The sequence below is a fragment of the Oratosquilla oratoria genome, chromosome 22, assembly GCF_046742065.1.
Source record: "Oratosquilla oratoria isolate Oo_2021 chromosome 22, ASM4674206v1, whole genome shotgun sequence".
NCBI classification, from domain to species: domain Eukaryota; kingdom Metazoa; phylum Arthropoda; class Malacostraca; order Stomatopoda; family Squillidae; genus Oratosquilla; species Oratosquilla oratoria.
This window is the reverse complement of record NC_134798.1, coordinates 24,912,566-24,923,171: the sequence shown is the minus strand read 5'-3', so window position 1 is coordinate 24,923,171 and position 10,606 is coordinate 24,912,566. Positions and strand designations below refer to the sequence as shown.

At 37.0% G+C, this 10,606-nt stretch overlaps 1 protein-coding gene across 1 annotated transcript; it reads left to right on the top strand.

Annotated features, from left to right (window-relative positions):
• The first annotated feature begins 9,857 nt into the window (after positions 1–9,857).
• LOC143037320 (uncharacterized) lies at positions 9,858–10,244 on the top strand. Its single transcript, XM_076205453.1, has one exon. It carries the CDS (start codon positions 9,858–9,860, stop codon positions 10,242–10,244), a length of 387 nt encoding a protein of 128 aa, XP_076061568.1.
• The last annotated feature ends 362 nt before the right edge of the window (positions 10,245–10,606 follow it).

The following is a 10,606-nucleotide window of genomic DNA, read 5'->3' as shown; positions in this document are numbered from 1 at the left end:
AAACACCCAAAACGTCCTTGTGCAACCCTGGCTTTCAAATTTATACATACACCGATAAACATCCAAAGTATTACTTGAATAGATTAAACACCTCAATTTTACACTTTCTGTTAACACACAGTCACGGGAGCTGTAATATTCCTGTCAAGTTCCATATGCATCGTTTCCATCACTCCATCAGTTTGGTGGTTTCTCCCACTGCTGTGTTGCTAAACAGTAAGATAATTATGATTTCAACTGTAGACTAACGCAGTAATACTATTTCTTCTTTCCTGCTCCTTCTTTTTTTCCCCTCTATACTTTTTAACAATGAATTATTGAAATAAGGATATTTAAAGTTGAAAAAAGTTTCACGTTTCAAACACGTTCAGCTGTATCTTGTTTTGTACTCTTATCGATAAGATCGGTTCCAGAACCAGAGTAATATCCATTGTAGTAATCGCATAGTAGTACCAGTGTGTAGTTAAACCAAGAGGTACTTGTGTCAGTAATTTCAGTACATTAAGACAAAAGAGGGTATGAAAACATATGAAGGATAATGATACCCAAAAAGTATGTATGAGACATATACCTTTCAGTATCATACATGTTCAGCTGTAACACTCGACCTGGTACCGTATTCGTATCAATAAGATTTATTTTATCTATGTTTACTGTTTCCTTTCAAGAAAATTGCCTAAACTTCTTTTATAAAGTATTTCCATTTTTTTTTTGCATTTGCAAAACTATATATGTAAAAAATATCTTCCATATATTTCTTTTATTATTAGGTTTGTATATCCTTTACAAAGATTATATTTCAACCTTTGTTATAAAGTACAGTATTTTGTTTTTGATACATATTATGCCAAAAAGTCTTATATTATAGAATCTTTTTTTTTATGAATTTTTTTCAATATTCTTTCAGATATTTTGTCTCTACTTCAGCTATAAAGTATTAATGAAGAGGTCAAACATAGGAAAGCCACACTATAACATATATACTTATTCTTTGATATAAACTAGTTATAATGATATAAGTCTACTCAAGATTGGAGCGTATGTTCGTTGTATAGGTTTTATAAGATATGTAGGCCAAAATCAGTTAATTACATGAAGAGGAGTCGGAGTCGGAGTCGGAGTCGGAATCGGTGGTGCCAAAAATAGAGGAATCGGAATCGGAGTCGGAGGTTTTGTGTTCCAACTCCACAGCCCTGGTTTATTCCTGACTAGTTTCGTAGGTATACAGGTAATTCCTCTGAAAAAGCATACTTGCGAAACTAGTCAGGAATAAACTCAACACTAAGACTCCTGTGTTTTCTACTCGACTAACGTCATGTATATATATATATATATATATATATATATATATATATATATATATATATATAGATATATATATTATCCATCTGGACAGATGTATAATACCTCCTATCTTCATATATGTATATATATATGTATATATATATATATATATATATGTACATATATATATATATATATATACATATATATTATATATATATATTTATATATATATGTATTATCAATCTGAACAGATGGATGATACCTCCTATTTTCATATATATATATATATATATATATATATATATATATATATATATATATATATATATATATATATATATATATATATATATATATGGTGAAGGTGGGTGAGGAAGACGTAAATCAGAATCAAAATTTATTTCTGACTAGTTTCGCACAAATAGGCTTCTACAGAGAAATAATATATTACGCAGAAAACAAGGCAAACATATATATACGGGGCACTGTGAGCAGCTTTGGAGAGCTCACCCAGGACGTCTCTGTATATTGGGGAGTTTTTCCTATTGTCCGTTACTGCGGGATCTTTGTTCCGGTGGCGTAATGTCCTAGTTGCTGTCGCTATAGCTGCGGTGGATTTTGTCCATTTAATGTCACCCGTTCTTTGGTTTGTATTTACAGTGCTTCCAGTACTTTCCTTTTCTGTTTGGTTAAGTTTTCTTCTAGTATTTCTGCTGCCTCCCATTTCGGTAAATGATTCTTTTCTTTAATGTGATTGACTAAAGCACTAGTGTCGTGATGGTATCTGACATCCGCTCTGTGTTTGCTGAGCCCTTTCTCTAACCCTCTGTGTGTTTCTCCAAAGTAAGAAAGTTCACAACTACTACATGGGATTTTGTACACAATACTTCCGTTTTCATGTTGATCTTCTATTTTCTTTTTCATTAAGTCACCTATCTTTTTACCTGCGTCACCGAAATGGAAGGCAGCAGAAATACTAGAAGAAAACTTAACCAAACAGAAAAGAAAAGTACTGGAAGCACTGTATATTGCTACCAATGAAAATACAAACCAAAGAACGGGTGACATTAAATGTACAAAATCCACCGCAGCCATAGCAACAGCAACTAGGACATTACGCCACCGGAACAAAGACCCCGCAGTGACGGACAATAGGACAAATTGCCCAATATACAGAGACAACCCTGGGTGAGCTCTCCGAAGCTGCTCACAGTGCCCCGTATATACATGTTTGCCTTGTTTTCTCCTTAATAAATTATTTCTCTGTAGAAGCCTATTTGTGCGAAACTAGTAAAAAATAAACTTGGATTCTGATTTTTGTCTTCCTCACCCACCTTCACCAACTTGTCACAATGCCTCAACATATATGTATATATATATATATATATATATACATATATTTATATATATATATATATATATATGAGACTGTGGGTGGAGGAAGAAAAAGCGAAGATGAGCCGGAACTCCTTTATTGCTTATACGTTTCGACCGACGCGGTCTTCTTCAGTAAGCTGTCTACAAACTGCTTGAACCTTACAATTATACACTCGAAGACGGGGGCACGGACAGGTCATCCCACTGGCAGTCTGGGGATTCCCTTTCCCGTACCATGTATATGTTTACCAATCGTATCTATAATCAATTTACTTGCTGCCTTTGATAAACAAACGTAACCTTCCCTGTAACTGTTATTTTCATAAGAATTAATATAGGCAGCTTCAACAGTCTTCCTCATGTCTCTTTTTAATCCCGTTTGTAGGACCTCGACACCATCCCAGTGGGGCAGATGTACAGATTGGTCAGCGTGCTGAACGAGTGAGTTAGACGTCCTGTGTGACCTCAAGTCTCGTTTGTGCTCGGCTGTGCGTTTCTCGACGCCTCGACCTGACTCCTCCTCTTATACGTATATATATATATATATATATATATATATATATATATATATGTATATATATATATGTATATATATATATATATATATATATATATGTATATATATATATGTATATCTATATATATGTATATTTATATATGTATATGTATATGTATATGTATATGTATATGTATATGTATATGTATATGTATATGTATATATATGTATATGTATATGTATATGTATGTGTATGTGTATGCGTATATGTATATGTGCATATGTATATGTATATGTATATGTATATGTACTGTATATGTATGTCTATGTGCATGTGTATGTGTATACTTATATGTATATGTATATATATATACATACACACACACACACACACACACACACACACACACACACACACACACACACACACACACACACACACACACAAATATATATATATATATATATATATATATATATATATATATATATATATATATTAACCATAATGCACTTTAATTCTAAACCATCAACATCGGGAGACCCAATGGACGCCACAACCAGAAATTGAAATGTGGTACTGCCGAGGATTCGAACTCAGCTATCATATGACAAGTGTACATTGACTTACCAACTGCGATATCTCTCTTGATAGCGTAGTTGGTAAGTCAATGCGCACTTGTCATGTGGTAGCTGAGTTCGAGTCCTCAGCAGTACCACATTTCAATTTCTGGTTGTGGCCTCCATTGGGTCTCCCGATGTTCATGGCTTAGTATTAAAGTGGATTTCGATGTTAAAAAGTATCTCTAATCACTGAGACCCATTCAGTGCTGAACACACACACACACACACATATATATATATATATATATATATATATATATATATATATATACATATACATACATATACCAAAGTCTTTCACCCTTTACACAGGAGGTAGACAAAAATCAAAGGCATAAAATCCACTCCCACACATTCCATCCTTATCACACTCCACTCCCCTCCCTGCATCTTATCCACTGTACTAGGTCAGAAGCAGAGCCGCAAAGCACAGTGCATCCACAGCAAGGCCGCTTCATTAAATCGGCGACACCCTCTTTCCGGACCCTCATGCAGAAAAGGAGAAGACCGGTAGAAATCCATTCGGGCTGCGTAAAAAAAATTCTCATACATAATCCTTCTTCCAACTCCCCCCACCCATCCCACCTCATGCAATCACAACATCATCCATATACAACCATTCTCCATTCACCCCTGTCTTCTGCCCTCTCTCCTTCCACGTCTGCCATCCACACCTCTTTTACTAATCTTTCTTCACTCATTCTCTCCATGTGCCCAAACCATACTAATATTCTTTCATCCACCCTATCTCCCATCTCCCTTTGCACCCCCGTTTTCCTTCTCACTTCCTCATTTCTCATTCTATCCAGCCTAGTAACCCCGATCATACTTCTCAGACACCTCATCTCAAACACATTCAAACTCCTTCTCTCTTCCTCTCTTATGTTCCATTTGTCTGTCCCATACAGTGCTGCCGGCACAATCACTCCTTCATATAATCTCCTCATAGCATCTATTCCCAATTTGCTATTTCTCAATACACTTTTTAATCCACCAAGGCATTCACTCGCTTCTCGCAATCTAAATTCTACCTCCACCTCCACTCCTCCCTTTCCTTCCACATTCGTACCCAAGCCTCTAAAACTATCCACTTCCTTCTCTCTCTCCCCCTTAATACTGACTTCTAGTCTGTTGCCACTTTCACCCCCTGTACATCTCATCACCTTATTTTTGCCCACATTGATCTTCAACATTTTTCTTTCACACAATTTCCCAAACTCTGTCACTAACTTCCTTAATCCCTTCTCTGATCCTGCTACAAGCGCAGTGTCGTCCGCAAACAACAGCTGGCTTATCTCCCAATTTCCTACATTTTCTTTAACCATCTCCAATCCCTTACCTACCACCCATGCAATTAGCTTTTGCACCACCCCATCCATGTATAAATTGAACAGCCAGGGTGGCATAACACATCCCTGACGAAGTCCCACCTTTACCTCAAACCCCTAACTCTCTCCATTTCTAATCCTGACACATGTTGTACTTCTCTCGTAAAAACTTTTGACAGCTCCTAAAAGCTTTCCTCCTATCCCATATATCTGCAATACCTCCCACAGTGCCTTCCTATCTACCCTATCATAAGCCTTTTCCAAAGCCATAGAAGACCCCCAAAATATTTGTTTTTGTATAGTTTTCTCACATATCTGTCTTACTGCAAAAATCCGATCTACGCAACCTCTACCTGTCCTAAACCCACACTGTTTCTCACGAATTACTCCCTCTTTTCCTCTCCTAATCCTCTAAATCAAGACCCTCCCATAAGCCTTCCCAACTGCACTTAACAAGCTAATCCCTCTAAAACTACTACACTCACATTTGTCCCCTTTTCCCTTGTAAAGTGGAACTATACAGGTACTCCTCCAGTCCACCACCACTGTACCTCCTTTTTTCAGACATTCTGCACGGCATCCATCCAGACCAGGTACCTTACCTGTTCCTATCATTTTAACAATTACCTTCACTTCATTCTTCCCTATTTCTCCTCCATTTTCCTCGTTCATCGCTGTCATTTTCTTAGCACTTCCCAGTCTAACTACCTTTCCCTCCCTATTCTCCTTCATATTTAGCAACTCCCTGAAATACTCTGCCCATCTTCCTCTAACTGCCTTCTCTTCCATGATCACCTCTCTATCTCCACCTTTTACCTTTTTTTTTCTACTTGATACGCATCCTCTTCTTCATTTATTTTTTCCAAAACATATTTTTTTTACTTTCAAAATTTTTGGTCATAATCTTACTCCACCACCCTTCCATCCACCACCCTCTCCCATGTGTACTTGTGCTTCTCTTTCTTCCATAACACTGTGTTTTCTATCACCAACTCTCTTGACACTTCTCCATCATCAACTCTCCTCTATGATTCTTTCCTGGAACTCCACACTTACCAATCACTCCGTCTATTAGTTAATTTCCTACCCTAGCATTAAGGTCTCCCAATACTACTACATTGACTTTTCTCCCTAATCCCTCTAGGCAATAATTTAAATCAATTTAAAAAGCCTCCCTTTCTTCTACACTCTTCTCGCTACCAGGCCCATATGCACTTAAAAAACATCTCCTTTCCCAGTTTCACCTTCATCCACATTAACCTTGAAGAAACCTCCTTTCACTCCACTACACATTTACCTATCTCTTCACTTACTAGTATAGCCACCCCTTCTCTCCCTCGTTCTCTCTTCACTCCTGAGAACCTCCCAAATAAACTCCCAAACTCACACTCGCTCATCCCTCTCAACTTAGTTTCACTCAAAGCCAACACATCCATCTTTCTTCACACAAGCATACTACCTATCTCTTCTCTTTTACTCTTATTTGTACTACATCCACGCACATCAAAAGACCGAAGCCTTAGGGTACTGGTTGGAAAACTCCTAGGCCCTCTTAGTCCTTCACTTTTTTTTAGGAATGTCCCCTGTGGGGCTACAGGGAGAAGGATACCTAATCCTAATCCCCGTCCCATTTTTGTTGCCTCTTACGATTCAAGTGGGAATGATTGGTGGTAGCATTCTATCCCCCATCACAGGGTAGGCGAAAAAAGGGAAATAAATATCCAGAGAAGTAACAAGGGGTTTAGGGGGACAGCTTAACGGAGGGATAGTCGCAGTATAATAGTGTCCTCATTTCTCTGTGAACAGAGTCCTCCTCTATCACAAACAAAATGATGTTTGGCTCTGATCAAATTTATTTACATGCTTAAATACGCCTGAACTTTCTTGGCCATACACGATCGACCTCTTGTGTTTATTCAATCTTGTCCTAAGGTCTCCCCCCTCTGGCCTATGTGTGAAAGGTTGCAATTTATATATGAAAGGGAGTAAACACCTGGGATATGGTCTCTCAACCTCTGATGAATATTTTTTTTTTCATTAATAGTATTATGGTAATTATGAATTAAAGTTACCTTCTCTTTGGGAAGAAATTTGAACAAATGACTAATAGACTCTGAAAAGGGGATGACAAGGAGATTTTGTGTTTCTTTTGGATTAGTGGAAGGGGGGTTGAAAAAACGGGTTCTGGTTTGGCTGAGGGCTTTATCCAGGAACCACTGAGGGTAAGCTAATCTTGAAAGGAAAAACATTAGTTGACACACAGGTGCGTACAAGCGCAATTATTTTGTAAACTGGAAAGGGGAATTTGTCTTGGAGTTCTTGTAGCTTGGTTTTTAGAAAGAACAAAACATCATCAACACAAACGCTTTGTCCTTTCTATAAACTAAGGTACAAACATTCCAAGAAGTGTATCTTCGTGTCTTTTTCTCCGAGCCTTTAGGATTTGTAGCTCCCAGTTTTTAGACCATGAATTAACTTCCATCAGGTCCCAATTAACAAAATTAGCTTACATTCAGTGGGTCCTAGATTTAGCCCTCAGCCAAACCAGAACCAGCTTTTTCAACTGCCCTTCCACTAAGCCAAAAGAGGGAGAAAATCTCCTTGTTATCCCCTTATCAGAGTCCATTAGTCATTTGTTCAAATTTCTTCTCAAAGAGAAGGTAAGTTTAATTCATAATTACCCTGATACCATTAATAAAAAAGTTGTTAATGTTCACCAGAGTAACCCATGATAGCGGTGTCCCCGTTCGTTAGGTCAATCTAATCATGTAATGTCTGGTAGAACTTCTCTTCCTCCATAGCTGTCCTCCCTTGTTAAAGTACGCATACTTGTATTATTTTCAGATATCCTTTGTCCATTTTCAAGGAGATACTTACAATGCGTTAATTGATTTGATTTGTGTCTTTTATTCTATCTATGACGTTTGGTGAGATGAGGATTGCCACAACATGTTTATTTACATTTCTCCACTATAAATTAATTGAAAATCATGATAGAGCACTCTTGTTCCAGATCCACTTCAACAGGTTTCCTAAAGTCCAAGTAGTGTTATTTTCCTTTCTTTCACTAAAGTTGCTCATCTTTCTTCTTTCCCGCGTAGTGTAAAAACGTTGATTGTTGCAATTTTGAGAGCATTCCGTGTCTTAAATGGACACGTCGGAGTAGACAGAGACGGATATAACAATGTTGTGGGCGCTATTGGGATTGGAGATAGAAACAGGGAAGGTGAAAGATTACTTGATTTCTGTGTTTTGAACAATGTTGCTATAATGAACACATACTTTAAACACACAGACGAGCACAAGTGGACATGCTATCGCTGGAATTAAGAAAGACAGGAATATACCTATAGATCAATGATTGACATGATAATAACCAATTATAAAGCTGTTTTCAACGATGTCAAGTCAATACCTTCACTTTTATGTGACTCCGACCATAGAATGGTAATAGGAAAAATAAACTTCATACAACCTAAAAGTGTCAAAGAACCAATACAAAAACGTTTTACAACTGAAAAGTTAATCAACCCAGAAGTTGCATTCCAACTTGCTCAAAAGGTGGAAGAGAATTACATAGAACCTGAAACAAGATATAAAAGTTGAATGGAATAAGTGCAGGGATAGCATAAAGAAAGCATGTGAAGATGTTTTACAAACAAAAACAACATGAAGAGGAAAGAAAAAGAATACCCCTTGGTGGAATGAAGAAGTAAAAGAGGCGGTAAGTCGGAAAAATAAAGCCTTTAGAATTTGGATGAAGACAAGAAGGCCTCAGGATAGGCAAGAATATGTCTTAAGGAGAAATGAAGCAGAGATTATAAAAAGAAACGCAAAGGAAAACAGCTGGCTAAAGATCGGAGAAGATCTTGAAGGAGATATATGAGTGGGACAAGGAAACTTATATTTAGTCTTGCAAAGTCGTGTAGGAGAGGAAATACGTTACGAACTCATTCTATTAATAGAACCGCAAGAAACTAGTCAAAGATGGGCAGAGTATTTTGAGGATTTGTTGAACTTCACAGGACAAGATGAAGCTTAAAGAGAGTACAATTCAGAAATTATGAAGGAAAGTGAAGTGGAGGATACAGGAGGAAATGAATGGAAAATAACAAACAGAACTGAGAGTAGCCGTGAAAAAGATGAAAAATGGGAAAGCACCAGGAGAGGATGAAATCTCAACAGAAATGATCAAGAAAATAGGAAACACTGGACTAAAGTGGATGCTGGAGGTGATAAATATAGCATGGAGAAATAAGCAAGTCCCAGTTGATTGGGCTAAAGCGGTGATATGTCCAATACAAAAGAAAAAAAAAAAAAAAAAAAAAAAAAGTGACAAAACAGATTATGGAAATTATAGATACATCTCTCTACTATCGCACACAGGAAATATCTATGAAAGAATTTTAGAAAAACGATTAGCAAACATAGTTGAACATAAAATAAAAGAATCTCAGTGGTTTTAGGCCAGGACGAGGAACAATCGACAATACCTTTACTCGAAAAATCTTAATGGATAAGTGTTGGGAGTTGGACAGACACAAATACATTGGGTTTATTGACCGTCAAAAGGCTTTTAATAGAGTACCAGGAAATCAGTTATAGCAAGCTATTGAAAACGATGAATACGGGGTACCCCTAAGTCTTATGAAAGTAGAGTAAAGACTGAGAAAAGAGACGGTAAATGGTTTAGGGTCAAATGTGGAGAAAGACAAGGTGGAGTGTTATCTTCATTATTGTTCATAATGTACATGGATAGGATAATCAAGGATGCTAAAGGAGAAAGAAATATGAGCCCATTGGTGCTTGCATATGCTGATGATATAGCTGTAGTTGCAAAAAGTTGGGAAGATCTACAAACTGAAATGGACAAAAGGAATGATGCGCTAAATTGGTATAGAATGCAGATGAATGTTACAAAAACAGAAGTAATGTGTGTCGATAGAAGGCAAGTTGAAGGAAGAATTGAAGTTGAAGGACAACAATTAAAACAGGTCGAACACTTTAAGTATTTGGGAGTGGAGTTCTGTGAAAATAATCAACTGGAGACTGAAATAAACAGCAGAATTCCAAAATATAACAACACCTTTAATTTTTTACCCACTATTAAAAGAAAAAAGCATTCCACTTAAAGGCAAGAAGACAATCTATATCTCAGTGTTAAGACCTGTGTTAACATACGGCAGTGAAGCCTGGCCCATGAACGCAAAATCAAAATACCGAATCCAAGCAGCCGAAATGAAAGCCCTTAGGATAATAAAAGAAGTAACAACACGCGACAGATTAAGAAATGAGTGAATTAGGCAGGAAATAGGAGTGATGTCAATGTTGGATTTAATAGAAGAGTGGAAGATAAGGTGGTACGGACACGTTATGAGAATGGGAAATTGGAGGTACCCAAAACAAAAATCTGTGTAAAACTGAATTGTTCGAAAACCGAATCATATTTCCCATTACAAATAATGTATAAGAGAATAATTCGTTACCTAATTAC